The 20,492-nt window shown below is 45.1% G+C and overlaps 1 protein-coding gene across 1 annotated transcript in view; it reads left to right on the forward strand.

Moving 5' to 3' along the window:
- ADAMTS18 (ADAM metallopeptidase with thrombospondin type 1 motif 18) overlaps positions 1 to 20,492 on the forward strand; it is a 386,340-nt gene that overhangs the window by 15,443 nt on the left and 350,405 nt on the right. Inside the window, exons 2-3 of the mRNA XM_078668828.1 lie at positions 13,627 to 13,840; positions 18,005 to 18,318. Of these exons, the coding sequence (XP_078524954.1) occupies positions 13,627 to 13,840; positions 18,005 to 18,318 (528 nt within the window). The remainder of the gene's footprint in view (positions 1 to 13,626; positions 13,841 to 18,004; positions 18,319 to 20,492) is intronic.

Genomic DNA, 20,492 nt, shown 5'->3' on the forward strand with positions numbered 1-20,492 from the left:
TCCGCAGCCTTGAAGATCCTACAAAGGTCCCCGGCGGAACCTTCGGCCTCTGCAGGTTTCCGGTAAGGGACGGCTGCCTTGACCGCCAACGAAACAAACATGACATTGCCACTCCTTCTGTTAGCATGAATTCTAGAACTGCCGAAAAGGACTCTGGTCCAACTGCCAGCAATGGGAAACATTTCCCCCTGATGTTACTTCCGGACTGAGCCGGCCCCGCCCAAAATGGCGCCGGTATCAAGAGGGACTTGCGAACACCTAGTGGTGTTCCTTCGCACTAATATAAACTTGATGTTCTGAGACTTTATATGATCCTTTGTACACTTGGCTAGAAAAGACAAGGAGAGCTCACTCGACGAACAGTGTGAAAGGGTCCCGTTAAAAATGTTGATTTGCAAATGTACGGTATTATATTTTTTTATAGCTGATGTATAACCTCATTTACGACGCACACATACGGTATGCATATAGGAAATCTGATTGCAACTATTATGATTATGCTTCTAAATTATGAAAATAAATGCCCCCGAACCCCCAGCCAATTAATAGACGTTTTAGTTTCTTACAAATGAATGAATAAAACTTTCCAATGTATTTATTGCCGCAAGACGACACTCCCACTGTACGCGCTTTAGCCATTGCCATGTCCGACCAAATACGACTGCACCCTCATCATCCACGTACTGAAATGATTCTGAGAAATAAAGGTTTTCGAAACTATGGACGGGTATTGCATGCTTTATTTTAAAAATGTGGGATCGGTGGGAAAGTTCTTTTCTGTGCACCCTACTCTGCTCTCTCTTTAAGGTTGAAAGAAGATGGTTGCCCAGCCCTGGAGGACGGATCGGATCGACAACACGACACTCTGCCTTCAAAGTACGCGACTGACTCATGAACTCTCGCGTGGAGGAAGACCTTGACTTCCAAGGATGGGTAAAACGAACGGTGTAAATGAGGGAATGTAAAAGGAGGGTGAAATGAAATGATGTAAATGTTATAAAGTACAACGTTCCAAGGTATCAGGGAACGGGGCTGACCCAAGAACCGAAGAACCTTAGAACGCCACAGCGTTGAAGGAGGTTTAAGGATCCCGATAGTGAGATACATCCTTTTGACTAGATACCTCGCACTAGGCATCTCTGGTTTCCTTTTCACGTTTCCCCGCACACGACCTATATGGACACACTGCCCCCCCCCCCGACTCCAGAAACCATATCCCCGGGGACTCTGCCCCGAGGAGGGAAGACGAGTAAGAGGTGAGTAAAGGACTCTTGAATACATGTATTTAAATATGCGCGAATGCTGTTCCCTCCCCTCCCCCTTTTTTTTCCCTCCCTCTGCAGGTTACATCAGAGATTACAGCCGAGGTGTGGCGAAGATCTGAAGCCTTGCCATGTCTAATACATGAAGCAGACTAGCGCCGCAAGGTGGTGCCTAAGCACGCCTGCAAGCTACTCACGTATCGAACAAACCCGAAAAATTAGCACGACCCGATAAAAAGTGATCACCCTTAAACCAGACCGGACGAATGAACCCATGTCACGTATGATGCGAAACTATGAGAGAATGTGTGTGTGTGACCGAGGCGCTGACCCAACTGGTCGAAGGACCGAGAATGCGAGAAAGTGCAACAAAATGGTACCTCCTTTCTTCTTTCCCTTTCTCAAAGCACGTCCCCTCTACCCTGTCTAATGCTCAAACTGCATGATTACAAGATTCTAACGCAGACCCGTGAATGTCCTTTACTGTGTAATGCACTAAATAGCCTTTCTTGAATACACTGCCACCCTCTCTGATTGCACGTGTACTATTTAGCCTGCCGTTGCACTCTCTCTCTCTCTCTCTCTCTCTCTCTCTCTCTCTCTCTCTCTCTCTCTCTCTCTCTCTCTCTCTCTCTCTATTTTTGCACTCCCACTCTTCCGAGCGATTAGCCCCGAAATTGGCAGACTGCCACCCCTAGCGCACCACCTAATTGGCTTCAAATACCGTCAGTAGTTGCACAAAAACTTGTCTTTAATACAATCACCCTGAGACCGTGTCATTACCTCTCCTTTTCCGCTAGAAGTCAATGAGCCGAGGTTGGGCCGTAAGGGAAAGGACAGGTAAGACGACAGAGGTCCCCTAATCTGGCCCGTAATAAGGGAACTACATGTCAACGGCTCCTATGGTATAAAACAAGGACCTCAGAATACGCGACCCTCCCCGCCCCGAATTGTCGCAATACCCAAACAGGAAAAATGATCACCCCTGTTACATCCCCTGTATCAGCCGCTCCAAAATGGAGTTATGAAACTACCCCTCATTCCCGGTTGTGAGGAATGGGTCGATTTACGCCCTTACCACAAGTTTCTATGACCCTAGTTGTTTCCCATAAAACCCCTGTCTTTTCTGATTAAGTACTCAGGCCGTAGGAAGCTACGTAGGAACCAGAATGATGTTTTACAAGGTTAAAAGACTAGACCAAAGTGAAGAAATCGTTGAAATGAACCCTGCCGAAAGTGAAAAATGTTTAGTTGAAAAACAGGACGCATTGATAAAAAGAACTGTTTAGCCTATGTTCGTCCCTCAGCAAAATATCTGTTTAGTACCATGTCGATAGCACACAGTACCCTTGGTAAATATAAAGCCCTAGAAAACGGCATATCTTTGTCAAGCCCGTCTTACGAAGGTGGGTCTCCATCAGATAAACTGTCGAAACTGTAATAAATAATTATGAAGGAAAGCCATAGTACCTCCAACAGGCCCGTCATCGGTCATTTATGCTCTCGCTACAGAATCGTTTTTGTATTGCATTCCTATGACTTTCCTGCTAAGCAAATTGATCAAAGTTTATCAAATAGGTCCACCTCCTAAAACTAGAAATGTTAAATTGTATTGTTTACAACTCTTTCCATCTAGGGTTCCTACCGTTTTCTTTCTCATGCCCACCACAATAGAACCGAGTAGAAAATGAACCAGCAAGATGTCTTGAATATGTTAAAGGGAGGACTGTTGAAAATTAGTACGGTTTGGTGAACATTATCTGCGCCATCTTGCCTCTTCCCCTGATGCCACACTTTTGTCGTGCGCACCCGCCATTTTAAGATACCCTGATCAGAGCGAACCCTTTTGCATGCCGCTGGCCCCTGATATAGCCCTTCGCCCTCACTAAGCCTGCACGCTGACCAACCCCCTGCTTGCACCTGCCTTGAACCATAAACCCCTCTTCGGCGTTGCTCTGCCCCAGGCCCTCATCCTGTTCCCAGCGCGACACCTCCCTTCTTCCCTTTTATGATCCCCGGCCCTTAGATGCAAACCCCTTTTCTCCCCGTGTGCCCGTTTGTCTTCCCCGTTCCCAGGCCGACACCCAGCTCTGCCGATACCTTTCCTTGCCCCTCCCCGTACAATAGAAAACCTCCCCCCATCAAAGGATCCCCGGGTTGATCAAAGCCCCCACTCCATGAGATCCGATCAAACCCCCCACATTCCGTGAATCGGCGGAATATCCAGCTGCGCGATACTCATCACCTGTTGCGACTAGGGTGGGGACTTCAACTGTAAATGTGTGTGGGAACGGGCCCAAAGGGGAGTTCCGGGAATGTCTTTTCCATACATCAAAGCTTTAACATGAATATGTAATCTGCAATAAAGTCATAAAACAGTGTATAAGAGGCCAGGCCTCAGAAATGTAGGTAGAGCACCTCAGGACGATACCTTCTGCCCGTTTTGTGGTGTTCTCCTCCGGAGAGAATAAAAACCTTGTTTCCTGCCTTCCAGTCTCCAGCGCCTGCCTCTTCATTGATTAAATAACTAGAGGGCCACAGAGGCAATACCGCCGGGCAAATACCGATTGTCCCCGACCCGACTCAGGTTTAACACTGGGGATGATCCCGGCTATATCTGTGTAAACCTCACTGATGGAATGTTGCACCTCACAACGAGCTGACCCACGGGAGATATTAGAACAAATTTTAGTGGAAGTAGCTCCCCTTTCCATGATGCCCCTGGATCGCTCTGCTACCTCCTCCCTCACGGTCCCACTCTGTCAGTCGACTAAATTCAGAGTACTGTACCTATTAAAGGTTGGAATATGGACCGGATAATGGGGAACAGGACGAAATGTGGCTCCTCTCCCTCTGTCACCCCAGCTTCCCTGCCTCCTATGGATAATCTCTCATTGCTCCTCCTCTCTCATGTGGGTCGTTGGTGGGTAAAAAAAAGATAGAGGTAGGGACTGAATAGATGTCCCAAGGTCAGGGTAAGACCATCTGCAAATGTGTGCGACGGTCGAGGGGTCCCTGAAATTAATAAGGACACAATCCCCATTGATCGATTTTCGTGTATTGCCTAGCCATGGGACTCTCCTCACCATAAGGATATCACTCGTTATTCCCTGGGGGAGGGGCCTGTTGATGGAAAGCCAGCTGATCACCTTATTTTTGAGTGCCATAACATGTTCTTTTGTGGATGGTTTTAGCTCTGGAACCCCCGCTAGGATAACTGTTTATGGGCTCACCTCCGGCGGTAAATTTACTACCCTGTGTTTTTTGTTAGTGCCATGTTCTCCCTGTACATCTGCAGCTGGCCTTTCAGGGGGGCATGAAGATGAGACACAGTCAGTCAGCTGAGGTGCCACTATGTGTGGTGCGGGCTGTTGGGAATGTAAGTGCTTGGAGGCCAGAGCCGCCTCCTTCACCGCCTCCTTTGCTGGTGGGGTGGGTACAGGCTTCCTGTTCCTGGGCCCCCCCCCACCTATGGCAGCAATACTATCTTTTTTGGAGGTGTCTGCTATTAGGGTTGTGGCTTTTTCAATTGACACTAATCTAGATTCGATCTTTGTTAGGTGCTTAATAGTGACTTCAGAAGAGCGCCGATGTCAGAAAGGGTGATGTCTTCGTCACATGAAGTTACATTACAGCTAAGTGTCTGAAGAGGTGTTGGAGGGAGGGGATTTGGCGGGGGTAGAGGGGGTAAAGGCGTCTTACTTCTCAGCGGTGTGTGTCCCTTGCTACCAATTCCCGGGTAGTTTCCCTCCGCTGTTGGGTTTTGCTTTGCTACCTTAGCCTTACGTCCCCCTGGATTTTGCTGCCCTCTTTTCCTTTTTGGAATGGCTCCTTCTCTTTCTCCCTGCGTAGGGCCGTTAATTTTGTCAGTAGTGTCGTCCGTGTTAGCCAAACTGACAATAACATTAATAGGGGGAGGCAGGGGCTGTGGTAGGGGTAGTAAGCTTAGCTCTAGAGGTGCACTAGTGTCGATATCGTTGGTTAATAGGGTGGAAATGGTTGCGTCAGGTGTATCTAGCACTCCGCTAGCTCCAATCACCCCGGTGTCAGACTCTATACGATCCAGTCTCTTTTCCGGGGTCCTGGCCTGCGCTATTGTGCCCATGGATGATCGCCTCACCCAATCTATTTCTTGCGATATTCACCTTTCCAGAATCGTTATTTCATCTATGAGGAGAGACCCCGCCTTTGCAAAATAAGTGTCCAAAGTACCTTTTGAGGTCCAAGCCGCTGGCGTGCTCTTGCTCCTTGTCTCTCTCGTGGCCATGATTTCCAAATTGGTGAGTGGCAAGGATAGTTTAAGAGAGTGCAAAGGGGGTGGCCCGGGCCCGGTCTCTGCCGTTCTCGACCTTTTCACCATATTTGCTACCCTACAATGTCTAAAACACACTGTTTGGCAGTAATGTCCCAAATTGCTCTTGATGGATATGCTCCAAGCTCTCTGAAAAGTTAGTTAAAATAAAACTTCACTTCAGAATTGGTTCAGAATTAGGAAATTCCACACTTTACAAATCAGATTAAATTTCCTAGATTTACGTGAGATAAGGACGTGAAATAAGGCGTATCATCTGGGCCTTCCAGGTGTGATGATTTCCTAATGTAGAATATCCCTAGTAGGACATCCTCCAGCAAAGCAAATTGAATGTGGAGGCTGGATCTACCACAAGAGGTGTGGAAGGCAGGGATCTGAGCTGAGGACAGGTTTTTTTTTACAGAACTTGATAAGCTGTGCGATGCACAAAGCTTTAACAGTTTAGAAAATACAAAACGTTGCTAGTCAGCCTGCTTTATAAGTTTACTACACCCTTCTACTTTACATCCCACCTAACTGATAAAACTTTAAGTTGGATTGTGAAAAGTTGATTGAGTATGCTTTAATATGTACCTTACAAAAAGCCATGCATTCTCTCACACAGAATCAATCACACAGTGTGCACCTGAATATCAAAGGCATGGAGTACTGAGGACAAAGCAACAAATCTAAAAGTATAGATTTTCTATACCTTAGTCCACATATATACCTATGCGATACATACATCCTCAAGGTATGTAGATGTGGATTCAGGAATAGTAAATGTATACTTCCCTATATATACTTACCTTTCAATGTTCTGGCCTGGATATTCTTATACCATGATATTCTGGGGGTTGATATTTAGTGTTGCAAACAGTATTTTGTAAATAATGCACCTATATAGCACAGCTTTAATGTTTGGTCATTGCTGTGGGTCATACCCCCTAAAAATATACTTCATCCCCAGCGTGTTAAAAGCAGACTGACACCTAATACCGAAGAAGCAATCAACTCTATTAATTCAGGGAAAATGGTTCTCTCTAAATGCTGTCAAGGCGTATTTCATAAGAATCTGTTTTATTTCTTTCGTTTCGATTGAAAGTCACAGTTCACGTGTTCGCCCAAGTAAAGGGTGCAAACTGTGAAGAAAAAAATGCTAGAATTTATTTTTTTACTCGTTCCATATTTATGCTAAGTATACACCTCCTTGGATAATTTCTCGCATGCAGTATAACACCTGCAAATAAGCCATGCATGTCCGTAGGACAATGTGATGACAAAAGCCACTCTTCGGGCTCCCATCTGTTGAAACTGTGTTTTACTTTCTGCCAGAGGCTTCTGACTCTATGTAATTTCCGACAAACTGCAAACAGTGCACGACAATATGCTCCCTTTCTGCAAAACCACCACCCAACCCCCTCCCCTTTTCATGTGCAATTATCTACACGTCCTCCCTTCCTTTCTCTCCACCTACAAACAGCATGCCCCCTCCTTCCACATTCTGTCAGTGAGCTTGCCTGAAACTCGAGCCCCTCCCGTCTCAGTGTGCGCCCCCCTCTCCTGCAAGCAGCTGGGCTGCAGTATCCGCACGCTGCCTGTCCTGGCGGAGATAGTCACCTAGCAGTGCGCCTGCTGCCTGCTCACCTGCAAACCTGCTGCATATGCCTGTGTCTGCTGGAGACCGAGGCCTCCCTGTGCATGCTGGTGGTGCAAAAAGAGGAGACCGAGTACCCCACCACTATCACTTGGCGCACTCTTGACAATGCCGCCGGCGCGTGCACACTTTCTGTGTCTGCCGAGCTGCAGGTAACACCGCTCTCGGACAGAAGAGCATGGATTACCTACTGCTGCTGGTGTGGACTTCGCTTGTGACGGTTCCTCACAGCAGCTCGATGCAGCACTTGACGGTCCTGTGGCTTGGGAGTTTTGTGCAGGCAGGTTGAGGCATATATTTTTTACTCGCTCGTTACGGACAAGGTGTGATGTTGGCAGCTGGCTTGTCAGCTTGATGGTGAAGCGTCTCACTGCAAATGCTGTCTGTTCTCTTTCAGAGCCTCCAGATGTGCTGTCTGTGTTACGCGTCGTTTACAGCAGCTTTAACTAGCGATGGCAGCAGCAGTGGATTGAACCACGGTGCGTATTACGTTATTCCATTGCATGCGCGTGCTTTAACAAAACATTGTGGAAGTGGAGATCAGACGCAAGCTTTAAGACATCACCACGCACGCGTACAGCCGCTGCAGCGCGCGTAAGTGCTCGCGCGTGCAGCCGCGTACAGGTGAGCCCAGCGTGGACAACGTAAGAGAAAAGTTTCCACAGAAAAGAATGACGCGAATGTTGGAATATGGAATGAGTGTTAAAATGCTGTTAAACGGAGTGAGGAGTGGTGCATGCGTGTTCGGTAGAAAGGAAGGCTGCCCAGCCTCGGCGGCCAGGTGTTTCTGCTGAGGGCAGTTCTAGTGCAGGGGGACGGGCACAGAGGCTGCCGGCTGGCATGCTCCGCGAGGGATTCCCCCTGAAGCAGCTGCCTGCTGCCCATGAGGTCCGAGAGTCCCTGGCCTTGATTTACACCACGCAGCAGAGTGGAAAGCCCTTGATGTGTTCTTTCCAGTCATCTGCGGCGCGGCGATTTATCATTGGCTCGGATGCAAACCTCTTCACGACCGGAAGATTGATGGCGTTCGCAACATCTGCTGCCGAACAGCGCAGACATTCCTCCGCTTTAAGTGGGGTTTATTTCAAGTTGGGAATTGTAGGGTTTGGGAACGCGCTGCAGAATTTCTCCGCACAGAGCAGGCACTGGATGAAAGGAGGATAGGACCGGGATTTGCCAAGAGCTGCGTTCATTCACTTGGGCTAATTGGGTAGTGATTTGCAGGACAAATGTCATATTATTACCACAGCACTCCTTAACCGTCTTGAGAAAAGCACTGCCTATTGGCTTAGATATTCCACTCTAGATTCAGTTTAAAGAAGAAACAAATTGGGACTGTGCTCATACGGACTAGTTATTATGATTGTATATTACTACTTGGCTTTAACTCCTTGTGCTCTGGTTATGGTTAAATATCTATCCATCCTCCCGCCCGCCTGTCCGTCCATCCATCACCCACCCACCCATCAATCTGTATGTCTCCTAATTGAGCTGCCCTTTAGATTGCACTTCACTTTACCACTCTAGCCATATTGCCACAGACAAAAGAAAGAAGAGCATTCGCCTGTGAATGCCACGTGCTGGCTCTGTCCGCCCTCGCACTTAACATATACACATCATTTCATAGGTGTTTTAGTTAGTGCATGTGTATGGCATATCCCCGCATACATCCCGCTCAGTAGATGGCTAATATTAACTGAAGAAATGTTTGAGTGACAGAAATGAAAATAGGAGGAATTGATAAGAGATGGGTCTTCGAGTTTACCACAGTTCAATTCAATGATGCTTTATTGATATAACGCGCAGTTTATCGGGGGCTGCCAACGCTTTACTCGCACTCAAGTTTAAAGTCTGTGATGGGGCTAAAAACGGACAGGATTCAGATTCTATTTTTTGTCAAATCTGGATTTTTTTTCCCACGGAGGAAGCTGATCTCGCTGTTATACCCCCTTTCGGACTAACCACCTTATCCAGAAACCGCGAATTAACCACATTGAACAAACTCCAGACGCAAATGAATGCGGTTTAGCGCCTCGTCAGGGGTAAAGATCGCTGCATATATAAACACTACACCACAAATACACATGACACACCTTCTTTGCCACTTATAACCGATTACCTGTCCCAATGTTTGAAGATGAAGTTGTGGGCCCATTGTTAATTTAAAAGTCCTCTATGTAGCACCTCTTATTTTGAATGCTGGTCATTTGCATTTTAATGTCTGCTATTTGAGGTGCCCGTAACTTGACACCAACATCTGGTAAACCCCTCGCGCGGTGAGCCTTTAATGTGGCTTAGGGGGGCGTGCGATTGGACAAATCTCCTCTTTAGTAGGTTTGAGTTGGAGCAATAAAGCCACAATTACAGTATCAGCTTCTCCCTGGAAACAAAACACCTTCCCATTTGACAGCAATTACTGCTCGAGGTGGGAAAGCCATTAGGCCTCGCCGTGATGACAAACGCCTTGACGTGAATGGCTGTGGGAAACTTCACAGCTCAGCTTATCTGCCCCTCTCAGCGGGGGTCACCAGAGAGCAGACAACACGTACCTCAAACACTGCTTTGAAATCTGAAGGAGCACAACGCCATGACAGCAGAAGGAATTCCTTGAAACACTGCCTTTGTGCTGCTTCTAAGTAAAAGTCCCGATTTCCAATACAAAGTCTAGGTATATTTAACGTTCTGCATTCATGCACCCAGCCACATATTTACACAATTTAGAATCTGCGTTCTGTTCAGCACTTTTTCTGAGGGCACATGACACGGCCACTCGTACATCATAGGATATAGACAATCTTGCCTGCAACATAGTATTGACATGTTTTTTTTTATGACTGGGTGGTTTGTTAGCAAAGCTGCGGATCTCTTAACATGGGGTCCGAGGTGGAATTCGGTACAAGACCGAAAAAAGTGCAATTCTGGACAAATCATGTTGTGTGCCTCGAGTTGTAAACGTACATGCAATATACATCAAAAACATGGAGTTAAATTGTGTTATAATTTTCATGAGCACAGGAGCGTGGCTTCAGCGGGGGAGGATGTTTGCGGTGTTATACCCTCCTAATAAATGCATTATTTAGTAAATAGTTGGGTACAGGAGCTTTCAGTCGGGGATGGGAAGGTGTCGGTCGGATTTCACCTGGGGATGTTAAATACTTACTCAGACAAAAACCCACACACTTCTTTTTTGAGGGTCTTAAAACGTGTATTCTACAAAATACTGCATTTTAAGTACCCCTCACAATGAGCACTTTTTTCCCTTTCCATTGGCCCTTAAGCCCCCCTCAAGTGCTGCTTATCCTATAATAATTAAAATGACATCCTAGCGTGATTGTCGGAAAATCTGAAGTTCACCCCCCCACAGATCTGTTTACCTGAAGAGCCAGGTCTTGAGGGTCTTCCTGAAGGTGTTCAGGAATGGGGCGCGTCTGATGTCTGCCGGTAGCTCGTTCCAGGTCTGCACACATAGATGCACTCTATGATTGCAAGCCAAAACTCTATGATTATGAGTCAGGTGGAGCGAAATTTCCATAAAGGATTCCACTCTGGTTGATTCTTAATGGGCCAGTGTTCCTGCTGTCAGTTTGCCCTAGGTGCTGGAACACTGGAATTGAGTTTACCGGGCAGTAATTCTGCCTGGAATGATCACATGAGGCTTTGTCTAATGATCACATGAGGCTTTGGCAGTAGCAGCCAAGCCTCTTCCTCTTTTTAGGTAGAGACAACCAGACAGTGCAAGCTGTCTTGGTGCAAAAGACATATTGTAGGCTTACTAAGAATGTACAGGGGATTACATCCTACCCTTGCTTACCATTGGTTGGCTTTATTGTAGGGTGTACAACAACGAGAAGTCCCACCTAGTATCTGCTATGTGGCAGCGACTCAGCGTTTGAGTCAAAAGACCTTGTGTCTCAGAGTTTATAACGATTATCAAAATAACCATTAGGCCATAATGGAGGCAAAAAGTTTGAAAATACAATATCAGTGCACACACAAATATATTACGTTATTGTAGGGTGACCAGATCTTGAGAACCAAAAACCGGGACATTTTGCAAAAATAGAAGAAGGACTACAATTTTACATCAATGGTGCTGCGCAGAATGATAACTCTTATCAACATAGGAACACAGACGAAGCACTAAGAAAATAAATAAAATGCAATTTCTAAAACCAGCATCATACTTGTAAATTAAGTTGCTTACTTATAACAGCTGCTAACTAGCACAACTTTAGAACACCCAATAAGTGCCTCTCACTGGTTTCAGTTGCTCCCCTGTAAAAACTGGGACATGAGCAAATTTGCTGAAATCTGCCGGGACAGCTGGTGAAAACCCGGGACTGTCAGGGCAAATCCGGGGTGCCTGGTCACCCTACTTTATTGTCACTCTAATTTCCTTCATTCTTATTTGTTGACTTTCCATGCCCCCCTTGTGCATGTCTCTCCCATGGATCATAGCCTCTTTACCATTCTCTTGATTGACGGACATGTCATTCCACTCCTCACTTTTTATGAGCTACTTTTTTCTTTCTGGTTAAGTACTCAGAGTGCATGTGTGTTTTACAACTCTCTCTATCTTATATATCCCCCACCCAAAATACCCACCCGTCCTCTGTGTTTGCTCTCTCCCTCTTGGCTGCTTTCTCTGCGTACTTTGCCACCCTGCACTCTGTATTGCTGCCTTCCTCATTTCCTACTTTCCCTGCCCATGTTTCTTTCTTCCTCATGTGCTTCTCCTCTCACACCATGGTGTTGCTGTCTCCCTCATGCCCACAATTCACTCCCTATAGCTTCCCTCAACTCACTCCCCCACCTGCTTCACAGTTGCTTCCTTATCCCAGCAGTTTTTTAAAATTTATATTTTTTGGAGGCCCAAGCAGTAAATTGGTGCTGACCAACCGCAGAAGCACTTTTGCACACTTACAATTAAATTTTTTTTATTGACCGATCTGAGTGACTACCACCATCTTCGATCGGTCAATAAATTCTAAAGGAAAATGGTCGTCTGGCGGTGCCTGCATGGGTGGTGAAGGGTAGCAGTTGGAATACCGCGGTCTGACCCACGAGTGTTCCAACTCTGCAAGCCCTACTACGCATGCCTTAACCACACATATGCCTTTACCACGCATGAGCATGATTAAGGCAATGCGCGGTAGGGCTTGCACACCGACGGAAGCAGGAAGAAATCGTGGTGAGGTAAGTGGGGCTGGGAGATGAGTCAGGGTACTTTGGTTGGCTGGGGTGTTGGGGGTTGTTTTGTGGAATGGGGGATGGGTCGGGGTTATTTTAAGTGGGCTAGGGGGTCGGGCTGTTTTGTGGGCTGGGGTTGGGTCGGGGTTGTTTTGAGTGGGGCGGGGTACTTTTGTGGGCTAGGGTCGGGAGTACTTTTGTAGGCTGGGGGTTGGTCAGGGGGTTGTTTTGTGGCTGGGGGTGGGTATCGGTAGTGTTTTGGGCTGGGGAAATCAGGACCAGTTTTCAAGGCAGGGGGGTTGGAGGTAGTTTTTAGGGCTTGGGGTTGGAGCTACTTTTGGTAGTTTTCAGGGCTGGGGGATTGGGGCTAGTTTTCAGGGCTAGGGGTGGGGCTAATTTTCAGGGTTGGGGTGTCAGGAGTAGTTTTTAGGGCTGGGGGTCTGAGTAGTTTTTAGGGCTGGGGGAGTGTTGTGGTAGGTTTTTAAATTGGGGGTTAAGGTATTAGGACTCAGAGCAGAGGGAGGGGAATGAGTAGTCTGGGTAGTTTTTAGGGCTTAGCAAAGACAGACAGTTTTTAGGGCTGGGCCAGGGTCATGTTAAAGTACAGTGATAAGGGACAGGCTTTAAGGCATTAGGGCAGGGGTAGGACACAGCGTAGGGGTTGTGAGAGAGTAGGGCTAGTTGCACCTGAGGGCAGCAGGGGGGTGGGGGAAGTTGTACCCTAGGGCATTGGGGAGGGAGTGGCGACCTTAGTCATGCATACCCCTTTACCATGCATGCCTTTACCACAAAAATTCATGGTAAAGGCATGCGTGGTACAGCAATGCATGGTTAAGACACAGTTGTTATTCAGACCGCGTGGTTTAGGAATGCAGGGTTGTGAAACTCGTTGTTCCATCATATAACCGTAGTGAAGCCTGCTTAAGCCTCCAGAATGATATGACCACCAATATCTTGGAACAGTTAGTAAAATATAAAGGAAATCATGCCAGCATTATTCCGTAGGCATGTGCATGAGTGGTGACGCATGGGCGTGCACAATTGATGATAATAGCACCAGCAGTGGCGTCATCAATGCAACTTTTTTTTACCAATATAGACAGCATCGTCAAAAAAGCATCACTTATTAAAGATGCTACTCAGCTTTGCCAAATAGCACAAGCAAAGCCAGTAGGCCTCAAAGGAGAAACCTATTGACACTGACAATTCTTGTTTTTGTCTGGCAGGTGGAGTTTCCACCATCAGACTGTGAAAAAGCACGAGATCTAGACAAGCGCGCACTTAGGGCCCGGCCCCCCGGATCCCCGCCACACCCCCATAGTCTGTCCAGTAGCCGGTTGGCTACTGGACATGAAGTCCTTCCGGGTCAGCGAATGACGCGCTTCTGGCGGGATTCCACGGGTGGGGAGGGTGGAGCCAAACAGGGCTATTTAGCCCCAGGTACACTCCTGCTCGCCCTCTTTTTCCTGCCCTGGACATCTGACCGGGAATATCTTTTAATCTCCCACCCACCCGTCCCTGAAATTAGTGGTTCTAGGAGGGGTAGTGGGCATTGGCGGAAAAGAGGCCACAGAACATTGATTTGCAGGGGGGGGTAACAGGAGGCCCGCTTACATACTCCCGAAGCCAGCACTGAGGGGAGAGACAGTAAGCTCTCCGCAGGGAGAATTGGGACACCAGTGGGGGAGGCAAGGGCGCCAGGTCACAAAAGCCTCCTTGGCAGTCTGGTGGTAGAGGGGTGGCCCCCTGGATATGACGGACAAGGATCGTGGGCTGGTGGGCTCACCGCTCAAGGATGCAGGTGGGTTGCGCCTTGCGTGATTCTCATTTTGGAGATGCGAGCCAGAGGGCCCCTTGGTGCTGGAGGAAGTAGTTATTACATAACCAGTGGTTTGAACGAATTAGCATACTTGTACATATTAAAAGTGTAAATATTTGAATTCTGGAAGGTGAATTTTAAGTATGATCTTGTCATGTTTATGAATGTTTTGGAAGATTAAACATGGCCACTTGCACCCACACTCTTTACTGGTTGGTTGTTTGTGGGCATGCATGAGGTTGGGGCGGGGGTCATGCTGAGGAGTTCGGGCCCTATGCTCCTTGAATCCATACAAGGTCCCAACTCGAGGGTTAATTCTGGTGCATGGTTTTAACAGGAGTATGATCTTCCAACATTTTACTTCATATGTGGCATTGATTTTCTGTATGTGTGGTCCTGAGTCACAAAAACATTGTGCCTTGATGATAATATTTATAGCACTTACATTTCACATTCTTGTGCATGATTTGTAATAAACATTTGTATAGTACCTTCAGCCATCATTATGGCACTGCACCGCCCTGCACTTTTTTTTGTGAGCCCACAATTTTTATTCAGCCACACTGGTATTGGCTTGTATGCTTACATACAATGGCGTGTACACAAATTTTGCAAGAAAAATAAAACATTTTCCATAAGACTAATGAGCAAATCTGCAAAATAACCACTGAGTTAAGCACTAACCTTGAGTTCCAGAGCGGCGTGCTCCCTGACATAAAGTGCTTTAACACCTTGTCGGGAGTAGATGTTGTGATAGAAATGCAATTACAATAAAATGCAATTGCAATACAATTTATAGTTTTTCATATGAGGCAAGGCCCTTTAAAAAGCTTTTCAGAGAACACAATTGCTGTGATACACCGAAGTCACAAACACTGACTGTCATCCTTCTGCTGGAAGTAATTTGGGTACCATTTAATTGTGTAATAGAAACTATAGTTATTTACAATGCTTTGAAGTGGTAGGTATGTGACATGAAGTGCTATAGAAAAAAGACTTTATAATAAATATGATTTTATATGTAGCTTTCTTCAGTATATTAATGAAAAGAACATTGAAATCTATGTTCTATAATTAGAGATTGATCTAAGAGTCAATCACGCAGTGCCCTTGTAAGAGATTATTTAGAGAATAATTGCATATGGACAGTGGAAGGCAAAAGCAATCAGTAATATGGCAAAGCACTGAGGACTATCTCTCTGGCTCATGCATTGAAATCCGACAAGCTTGTTACTGATCTAAAAGCTGTTGCCATCTGGAAGTTAAATTGTTGCCAATCTGGATTGAGCTGGTGTTCTGCACAATCTGAAAAGAGCTGATGATCTGCACAGATGGCACAAGACCACTTTAGAAATTGTTGCTTTTAGTTTGAACACTTGTTGGTATTCTGAGACACCTGGCCAATGAGATATCCCAGTGTTCAAGCGCAGGCCAGAGACACCTTTGTGAAGGTACCTACACACGGCCTCTAAGCAAACAGGTGGTTGATTCTAGAAGAACTTTGAAGCTTTCTTATCCCTGAACAAATCACTGAATTCACTAAGTAAGTCTTGTGATTGCTTAATTGATGAGAACCAGTCTTTAGTGGAAGATGATGATTGGAACTGTAGAAACCGAGGTGAATTGGCCAATGTGACCTACAACAGTTCAAATGAAATCACACAAAATCAGATGTATTCTCATACATATCACATCATATCTAAATGTCTACTATTCTAATAATCGAAGCACACCAAGGGAGTATAAAAAACAGGAGAAATGTATTTTGGAGCTACCTGTAGCACTGACACTGAAAACCGAAACAAATGTATATAATAATGGAGGCATGCTGCCCAGTTAAGAAGAAGTGCAAATTCGACTTGGCATGGTGATGGGATCCCATACTGCCCGGGGTTCCCTGGACCAGGGCTGGATGTTGCTATTTTACAGACACTTCAATTCAATTCAATTCAATTTCAATCTTTATTCGGTTAAAAACCTTATAAGATACAATACATTAAAAAAAAAATACAACAAATGCAAAGTCACAGTTAGATTTGAAGACAAATAGCAGCACATGATTCTTGTAACACGAAAAGAAGAAAAAGTATTTACATGTCCCAAGGATGTTTTTCAAATGGAAGACAATACATTACAGTCGGCCTGTCTCATCTAGCGAGATCACTTATTGAGTAAAAAGTATAACACAATGGAATAAATACAGTTTAAAAGAAGCACCAGGATCACTAAAAACAGCAGTACTTTAGCGTATAATGTAAGACCAATTCTATTTCCCTCTGTGCTTAACATGCGGATACTATTCTAGCCACCAGTAATCCATGTGAGGGTAAGTAGAATTAGATTTTAAAACCTTTTCTCTTTCTAATCAGGGCTACACATAAGAGGAAACGGCTCAAGCTAAACACTATTGGTTGTGAGGTATCACCCTTGAATACTCTAAGCCCAACCTCAACTTGGCGAAAGCCTAACAGTTTACATATAGGTTTTAGCCATTTTTTCCTTGCGCTAGAATAAGCAGGGCATATAAATAATACATGGGATTCATCCTCTTTCAACCCCATTTCACAGAGCTCACATAAGTTAGAGTCAATATTCTCGTTTACACTCTTAATACAATGCCATTTGGCTGTCATGGCCCTCGTTTGTAAAATGCCATGCCTGAATTTTAGATATAAACTCTTGGCAAGCGGGGGATAAATTTCATCCAAAAAAGGCTCCTATTGCATAGTCATTTTTATTTCAAAAAATTTTGAGGTCAAAGTTCCTATGTTGGGTTTGGTTAACACGGAATCATTTATAAACTCCCAATACCTTTGTTTCAGGAGTTTTTTTGAAGAATTGGTTAGCGATTCAGGGTCAAACCAAAAATTACTCAGGCCCAATTTCCCAAACCATTTTTCGACGTACACTAACCATGGCAAATAGGTAATATTTTTTATAGCCATTATCTCCCTCAATGCTTCTCTATAATCCACCAGCTCCTCTGTGGACCACAAACGAACCCAATAGAGCAGCGGGCGAAGGGAGGCATAGTCATCGGTGCGTCAAAAATTTAGGTCCCACAAAGCGGGAGTCAGTGGTGTGGAGCCCGGTACACCTAGGAGCTGTCTAATGAAGGAGTTCTCGCGTACTAGAAAAGTATCCTTCAGTGCATAGCCCCAAAGGTCCGCCCCGTACAGACAAGATGATTGTACTTTGCCTTTGAACAGTTCAATGGCCGGAGAGACGGCTTTAAAGTGACTGTTCCTATGTTTTTTTACAATCGGAAACTGATTTTGGGTCAGCCTCAATTTAGCATTTTCAAGTTGTGTTTTCCATGTTAATTTACTATCTAAAATGATACCCAGGTATTTAAAATTGGGGACTTCTTCAATAATTTCATCATTTATTTTAAAAACCTTATTAAAACCCTTATGGGGATTACAGACACTTCACACAAGAAGCAACTTCTTCCGGGTCTCTGCTATAGTGCGTGGAAGTGATGAGATGCAAATGACGTCTCTCTTGGGTCTGGAAACAGTACAGTGGCACAAGGTCCTCAAAAGCGTCCAGCTTTCCCTTTTGCTCTTCTCACCTTGGCCTCCTGGATAGTAACACTTACTTGCGGCATTGCACATCTCCAAAGCAACAAAAAGTGGATATGTCTCTAGCCACAGGCCTTTGATTACTTTACAGTAAAGTTAGCACATAGGAAAGGGCTCTTGTCTATCACAGTGTGTACTGCTAGGTATTATACAGATGTGTCATGGCGTGGAATGTTCATAGCTGGCATTTTATCTTTACAGATTATGTATTTGTGACACCTGTTGAAGTGGATGCCAGCGGAACATACATTTCACATGAAGTTTTACATAACAGCAGAAAGAAGCGATCAGCGCCCAGTTCAGACAGTTCTTTGCACTACCGAGTTTCAGCATTTGGACAGGACCTGCACTTAGAACTGAAACCTTCGGTCATATTAAGCGAAGGCTTTCACATCCAGATAGCAGGAAAGGATGGGATCCGGTCTCATCAGCAAGAAATCGAACCCTGTTTCTACCATGGATTTATAAGAAACTATACCAGCTCTTCAGTGGCCATATCTACATGCTTGGGTTTGGTAAGTCATGTTGTTTCTTTAACAGATTAAAGTTGTGTCCACGTTCTGTCTTTGTTGATATTTGCAATATTTTTCGGTGAATTTATAAGTTTCATTTGATTGAGACTTTTTAGGTCTGGAGTTTGACAGACAGCTCAGTTGTCAACCTGATTGACTGCTTACAGCAGATTTAGAGTTTGATTTAGGTCCCACCTTTCTCCCACTGGGTTTCTTCGACCAGCCTCTTTCAGCCTTTGGATAAAGACTTTGTCAGTCATGTCTTGGTTCAGAACAGTGGAACTTTCCTCTCTCACCTCCTGCTCTTTACTGTTTGGGGAGATCCTCTGCCTTCAGTTGAGTGCTTGCAGGGATTGCACGAGAGACTACTCTACAGCAGCTATCCTTAGTGGAAACATCTATAGGGACATCAATGAAGGCAAGGCAGCCTCAATGTAATCCTGCTATTGTTTCTTCTCTGTATTTAAAGTGTGAATGAGTCATTTTTTGGAACTTTATACTCAGATCTACTGGTTTTCCAATGCTGTTGTCTGTATTTTTGCTGTGTTAGATTACAGCCTTCCCAAATAGGCAGTGGACTCTCTCTGTTTTTATGTGTTAAGCACAAAAGTATATAAACTTTAAACTACTGTACTGCAAGTTTGTACTAAAACTTGCACCACTTGACCGGTACAGGATGATCATTGGTACGACTGGCTGGTACAACAAAAAGCATTTTAACCAAACGAGCGGGGCAAACGAGAATTTTTTTCACTGCTTTATCATTGCAAATATATAACACTGGCAAAATATTAGATAATCTGAGCTAGGGTTATGTATGTCATCTGGGCTTGTAGAAGTGTTCAAGGCATGAGATTAATATAATGAGCCTAGACAGATTCGAAGCAGGCGTTTGGCTTGGATCTCTGAGCCAAGGCACAAACTGAGCCATCAAAAGATTTGGCATACAAATGGGCTAGAAAACCTCAACGAAAACGTCTCTTTCAAATTAAAAAGAAGGTATTTATTCACTTCAATTTAGTACATTGGACAAGGGCCAAGGCACATGATTGCAGGCCCGGAGACAGGTGCAGTCCGGATCGGGCCGGTTAGGGGCAGTGGCCAATGGTTGCCCTGTTTTGAATTTTGCGGTCCCCAGCTGTCAGCAACCATTGGGGGCCGCGGGATCGGTGGGGTCACCTGGACAATTGTCAGGGGCAGCAGGAGAGGTTTCATAATGGGAAAGTGTACCTGATAGCCACTTACCTGCCTGGCTGCCCCTGATGACTGCTAACTCGCCCCTCGCCCTTTCGGTACCGGAGGCCCTTTTCTTCATTCTTTTTGGACACTGCCATGAGAAAGCATCAGGGACCTAGGTTTCTCAATTGCAATAATGTATAACCAATATTGTTATCTCCACTCCCAGTCTCTTGAGTACAATCCTTATGGACCAAGTGCAGACACCAATTCCTTGCCTAAAGATTTTTTTTTTGCACAATATTCCACCATGATGCGTTTCAGCCACAACACTGGCCTTGTTCACATGCATACTAGGTCATTGGTAATTGTCTTAAATAGTGTCATGCAAGGCTATATTGTTGATGTATGTGGTGCAAGATTATTGTCTCTTAAACCATCCACTAGTCAGATTGCTATATAGAGTTCATCCTGAAATGAATTCATTCAAGGTTCTCTCAGATTTTGATATCAATCAAAAGGAGGCACAGCAGTGTGAGCAGGCTTGCATGACAGCACACATTTTAGCCAAGTGGAGAAGCTGGTATTTGAACCCAGGGTTCTTAACTACACATTGCGCAGTTCAACCACACCATGGACATATCCTCTCTCCCTCTATTATTGAAAGGTAGTTCTTTGTGTTAAAATAGTTCATGATCTAAATTAGAATATTAAGTTCAATAAATACAAGTATCACAAGGTAATTCAATCTGACACATTAGCACGCATAACATGTGAAAAAAATCCTTTTCTAAAAAAAGTACAGAGGTAAGTGCAATGGAAGACAAGAGGCTATATGTATGTTAATATCACTACCTTTCCCTCACTGAATAAACAGTAAAGAGTGGGATGGTCAACAGTCCAATGACAGCAATTCCATCTATTTGTTAAAAAAGGACTCAGACATCCTGCAGATGTAGCTCACATGTTGCAGGCCCATAATGAAACACAGGGTAATTGCA

Source organism: Lissotriton helveticus, chromosome 12 (assembly GCF_964261635.1).
Source record: "Lissotriton helveticus chromosome 12, aLisHel1.1, whole genome shotgun sequence".
NCBI lineage: Eukaryota > Metazoa > Chordata > Amphibia > Caudata > Salamandridae > Lissotriton > Lissotriton helveticus.